General features: G+C 49.1%; 1 protein-coding gene across 1 annotated transcript in view; it reads left to right on the top strand.

Moving 5' to 3' along the window:
- The first annotated feature begins 2,660 nt into the window (after nt 1-2,660).
- The window catches only part of MECR (mitochondrial trans-2-enoyl-CoA reductase), a 38,497-nt gene continuing 35,157 nt past the window's right edge, over nt 2,661-6,000 (top strand). The window contains exon 1 of the mRNA XM_075553249.1: nt 2,661-2,881. Coding sequence (XP_075409364.1) covers nt 2,703-2,881 — 179 coding nt within the window. The 5' untranslated portion in view covers nt 2,661-2,702. The remainder of the gene's footprint in view (nt 2,882-6,000) is intronic.

The following is a 6,000-nucleotide window of genomic DNA, read 5'->3' as shown; positions in this document are numbered from 1 at the left end:
GAATCCCTCTTCAGACTCACGTAACACATTCAGTGATGCCGAATGCAGGAAGATCACAGGCCAGTGGGTGGAAAGTGCTGGTGGTGGAAGCATCTCCGCCCTGGCATGGGTCTCCACGTGGCTCCTCCAGCTCCAGGGCTCCAGCACTGTCAGTGTAACCCCATGTGGCTTGTCAACAAGAATGTCTCCCAAAGAGAATATGAGGACTCCAGTGAGCTATTTATCGCCTTCACTCCTCCAAATGAAGTCATCAAGCTGTGACCTGATTGACAGGCTAGACTCCACCCCTTAGCAAGTTGACAGGAGATTCTGTAACTGCCACAGTTACTGACGCAAAGGTTTGCAGAAGAAAGGCCTGGCCATCCATTTCTACAAGAGCACAGCTATTGAGACCACAATGAAACACATTCTACACCAGCAGTTCTCAACCTGTGGGTTGTGACCCCTTTGGGGGCCGAACGACCCTTTCACTGGGGTTGTCTGATTCATAACAATAGCAAAATAACAGTGATGAAGTAGTAACGAAAATAATGTTATGGTTGGGGGGGTCACCGTAACATGGAGAACTGTATGACAGGGTTGCGGCATTAGGAAGTTTGCGAACCACTGTACTACACTGAACTGCTCTCCTACTCTGGAGCACACGAATCAGAATCCACTCAATGGCAGCTGGGCTTTTTGTTCATATGTGGTTGTGGTGTGTGTGTGTGTGTGTGTGTGTGTGTGTGTGTGTGTGTGTGTGTGTGTGAATGTTGGGCTGCGATTAACAACAACAATTCGAAACACCAAGGAAGAAAAATGGGCTTTCTGCTTCCGTCAAGAGTACAATCCCGGAAACTCTCAGAGGCAGTTCTAGCCTATCCTGCAGGGCTGCTATGAGCTGGATCGACTCAGTGGCAATGGGTTTGGTTTGGGTTGGTTTGGTTTGGGGGGTGTAGAGAGAGTGGGAAACACAGGGCTTGCTCCAACAGCACCTTCTCCATCCTCCTACCCCCACCCACCCCAGGAGCACTCCTTTAAACTCCAGCAATCACGTTCTGATGTTCAACTGGGATCTTTCTTAGTTATGTCTGTCTCTCCTTCCATAAAAATAAGATCTAGTATCTTTAGTGAGCTGTCACCTTTGACAAACTATTTCCATGCCTTCATTGAATTCCCTTCTAGAATATAAGTCTTTCTAAGAGGAGTCCTGTCCTTATGAGTCTTCCCTTATATCCTAACACACTTAGCATTTTACAAAGTTCCTTCAAGCCCACAAGAATGCGCTTCTAGGGCGGGAGCACTAGAACTGATTGTGATGATGTGTATACAACTCATTTTAAAAGTGATTTTACCGTGGAAGTGTAAGACATGTGAATGCTATAACAATAGAAATACTAAAGAAGAAGAAACCCAACTGGACCAATAGTTACCATGGGGGAAAGGGAAAGAGTTGTGTCTTAACAACATGGGCATTGACTCTATGTGGTGGGATACTTTGGAAAAGGATATCAGCAATGAAGAGCATAATCAATGGCACTGGATTATACAAGTAGAAATTGTTGAATTGGTGAATATTTTGTTTTGTATATTTTTGCCACAATATGAAAAAATATATAATTACATGAATGACAATGAACACAAGGAAGAAGAAAGTGTTCTAGAATTGAATATGGTGCCAATTGTACAACTCTTCTTGAAATGATTGAATTGTTGAATGCCGAAGAAGTGCTGTTAAACCTGTTTTTTTTTTAAAAAAGAAAAACAGCATTCTTCTATTATTCCATTCTGTCCTCACAAGAGCCCTGGAGGAGACACACTCTCCCCCTTATATGGAGAGTAAGCAGACTCAGAGTTTCAGTCATCTGACCAAGGAGACCCAGTTAGGAAAGGAGCAGGGCTAGGATTGGAACCCAGATCCTGGAACGCCAAGGCTGGTTCTCTTGCGTCCAGATCAGTTTACATACACACTCTACTCGGTCTAGCAAAGGCGGCTTCCTTCTCCTCCCTGGGAGCTCCAGGTCACTAAACAAACCCACAGTCAACAGCTGCTTCAAAGTTATAACCGCCGTCTGCCGGATTTCCAAGAGTGTAAACCTTTACAGGAGACAGCCTCCGCGTTCCTGGAGGGAGCAGTTGGTGTTTCGAACAGCTGATCTTGTGGTTAGCAGTGTTTCAGCTTAAAAACAAGGAAACCCTGCCTTTGAGTCTATTCCGACTAGTGGTGACCCTATGGGGCAGAGCAGAACGCCTTTGGGGTGTTTTCAAAAACGTAACTCTTTAAGGGACGGAAAGCCTCGTCGCCCTCCTGCAGAGAAGCTGTGGGTTCCAGTCTGCCCGCGGCAGCCCAGCTCGGCGCGGTGAGCTCTCGGCAATGGTAAGGAGTCCCTGTGGAGAAGGCAAACCGAAGCGACGAGCGACGGCGTTCCCAAAGCCAACCCTAAACGCCACCCCGGCTGTAGGCCAATCCCAGCTTCCCCATGGAGAGCAGCTCCGGGGTTCACCGGGCTCCGAGAAACCGGGGGCCTCCAGCGCCACCGTGTGGCAGTGGGGAAAGGAAACGGCCCTTTATAAAGGAGCCCGGAGGCGGGTCCTGGGCGGGGCTTCGCTGGGGCGGGGCTTCGCCGGGGGCGGGGCGGGCGGGAGGCCGGAGCCAGAGCGCGGTCGCGGGCGGATGACGTATCCCGGAAGGCCGGGTGGAGGGAAGGCTGGCTGAAGGGAGCATGTGGGTGCCCGGCGCGCTACGCCGGGCGGGAGCCTTCTTCGGGCGGCCGCGGCAGGGGCTGTTTCGGGCTTCGGGACGCCGCGGGCCGACGGCTTCCTCCTACTCCGCATCTGCCGAGCCCTCCCGGGTCCGGGCGCTGGTCTATGAGCACCACGGGGACCCAGCCAAGGTCGTCGAGTAAGAGGCGGCGCCGAGCCGGGGGAAGAGGCCGGGGTTCCTGGTGTGGTTTGCGCCTGGCTGGGGAGAAGCGGGGGTAGGGTCTGAGGCGCGGGAACCGAAGCCTGCCCAACGGAAAATGAAACCCAGGGAGAGTTTGGGAGTTCCTAAAGTCCGTGCCTCTCCGCAGTTGAAGACCCCGCGGGGCGCGATTACAAGGGAAGAATTCATTAATAATGACTGACGTTTGTTGATGCAAGACCTGACAGTCCTTGTTTAATTAAGTGGGGGCCCTAATTTGAGGGAGAGTACTTGATTTCACTCCGTTCTGCAGATGAGGAAGCTGAATTATAAGAGAGGTGAAATCACTTGTGCGAGGTCAGCCAGTCAGTGACAGTCGGCTCTTGAACCCTGACTGGCTGACTTCCCAAAGTTCCCACCTTCTATTATGCTTTAGTTTTTATAACTCCATGCGCCTGTGGAGGGAATTTTCTTATTTTTCTTATGTCCATTATTTCATTTGTACTCTGCTGCTCAGTGCCGTATGTCAGAGATCAGTTACCATTTTACAGGATTGCTGGTTCATGTCATGTCCCCCTCGCTGCTTTGGATGATGCACCTTGGCTTAGCTTAGTAAAAAGAGCTCTAGTTTGGGAGCTAAACTAACCGAAAGTTGAATACCCAGTGTCCTGAGAGCTATTTGATCTTGGACAAGTCGCTCAGCCTCCCTGAGCCCTCCTTTATGTTTGTGTCCTCCTCCAATTTCTTTGGATCTTCATCATGTTGTTGACTTGAAAAACAGTTATGTGTGTTGTCAGCTACATTCTAAATCTGCTTGTAAGCCACTTTAGCCATTCTGAAGAAAAGTGGGACTCCTGGAGGGGAATGAAAGCAAAATCCCTGCTCTGGAAATCCAAAGACCTGAAATCCCATCTCCCATTCCCTGCTATAGCTGTGTGTGTGGCTAGTTACTTAGCTTCTCTGGTTCTTAATTTCGTCATTGTTTTAAAAAAAATAAGAAAGAAAAGATGGAGCCCATCCAGCCCAACTCATAGTGCTGATTAGTGTCATGCGCTTCCCTCACAGCACCTGCATGCCTGTCTGCAGTCCCTCATGTAGCACTCTGCTTTGATTCCCAGCAAACGATTGGACTGTTTTCTAAAGGTTCAGCAAACATGAAATTATTGGAATGGTTAAAATCTAGGCTACATGATGTGACAGCTGAAATGGGACAAGCCTTGGATAGATTCAAGGTCTTGCGCTCAGCTTAGCCACATGCGTGGGAAAGAATATTGAGAAAATAATATTCTCAGTCAATAAACCCCAGATTGCAGGTTGGTGGGAGGTCGTGCATCACCATGTGGGGAGGACAACTCCCACGGGGGGCGGCCGTGAGAGCTGGTGAAGCGCTGGTGAAAGTGCCTCCACCTGCAGGAATGCACTTCATGTGGGCATTCTTGGGCAAGCAGGCTTGGAAGCCACTCGGGCTTGTCATCCATGTTTCTAATGCAGGGCAGGCCATAAAGTTAGTGCTCCAAAAGTCATGGTGAAATCTGAAGTGAGCATCAGCAGGAAGTGCACCTCATAACTACACTCGTGTGTAAAAGAAGGGCAGAGTGGGGTGTGTGATGGTGATGAAGGCATCTTAGATGTTCAGGGACCCTGGAGAAAGGCCTGCAAGGCTTGGCGGGGAGAGAGAAGGTATTTGCCCAACAGAGCCAAGGACAGATCATCGCGACTGAGCCCTTCATCTTGCAGAGCAAGGGAAGTTGGTGCAAACTGCTCCACGGGCAGATGCCACGTAGAAACAGCTTCTCCCACGTCCGTGTGTGAAACTTCTAACCAACTGTGACCCTTCCATGGGTATTGTGTTCAACCCTGGCTTCAGTTCTCATCAAAGACCTCAAACTCACTGCTCCCGGGTGGATCTCGACCCATAGTGACCCAATGGGACTGAGTAGACCTGCCCCTTGTTGAGACTGTAACGCTTTATGAGATTATCTCATCTTACTCCCACGAGGCTGGTGGTTTCAACCTGCAGGCCTTATGGTTAGCAACCCAACTTGTAACCACTGTGCCATCAGGGTTCTGCTGTGGGGCTTTTAGAAACAGCATAGCCCCTACCCCAGCACTGAAGTACTTAGTAGGTCTAGGGTAGCCCTGAAGCATCTGTTTTTAAAAGCTCCAGGTGACTATAATGCCCAAACCAGGGGTTACAGCCACTGCCTGTGGTACAGACTATCAGAAAGAACACCACTCCTATCTGACCCCAATTCAGGTGACTTGACTTGTCCATGTGTGGACTAAGGCCAGAAGCTGGGATTCTCATTGTAGTTAAAAGATAGAGGGTAACCACACCGTCACAGAAAGAATCAAGTGTCCTTTGCACATCCCACTGACTGCATATCTGGGTCAGGTTACGCCAGGTAGCTAGAACTACCCAAGGTCTAAAACAGCATTCCCCAAACTGATGTGATGTATCATACTTCACTGGGTACGGGAAGATGCTGTCTGCCAGGTCTGTGGTGATGGAGCTCCTCAGAGTGAGGCCCACAGGCATGCCCTGTTGTGTGTGAGTTTTCCGTGCCCTTCTCTGACCTGTCAGCCCTCAAACATTCCAGTTGTTTTTTCATTTTCTAAGCACTTTTCCCCTGTCTCTTAGAATTTCACTCCCTTCCTCCAAAAAACATTGAACACTCAGGCCTTTTCACTTAGGACTTGAGTGAAGTAAGAGTACAGAAGAAATGGACAAGCAGGGGGTGTTACAAACATTCTAGAAATGTCAGGCATCCTGTGGTCGTTGTCCATTGTGTACAGTTCTGGGTCCTCCTTGGCACCAGTTCTCAGACACCATGATAGCCCCAGGACCTTGCCTTTCCTTTTCATAGTAAGGCAGCTCTCATTTATTGTACACCTACTACGTGACAGTCATTGGGCTACATTTTCTACATACCCTACAGCATTTGAAAACCACAGTAACAATATGATCATAGTTATCCCCGTTTTGCAGATAAAGAGAACAAGCTTGAGAAGGTTCGAGGGTCATACAGCTAGGATGCCTTTTCTTTATTGAAATGCCTTGACACAGACATAAACTGCCTCCCCCCCCCAAAAAAATAGCAACCATTTCAATCCTTTTT

This window comes from Tenrec ecaudatus, chromosome 1 (genome assembly GCF_050624435.1).
Source record: "Tenrec ecaudatus isolate mTenEca1 chromosome 1, mTenEca1.hap1, whole genome shotgun sequence".
Lineage (NCBI taxonomy): Eukaryota > Metazoa > Chordata > Mammalia > Afrosoricida > Tenrecidae > Tenrec > Tenrec ecaudatus.
Note: the sequence above shows the minus strand (reverse complement) of the source record. Positions and strands in the feature narration are given on the sequence as shown.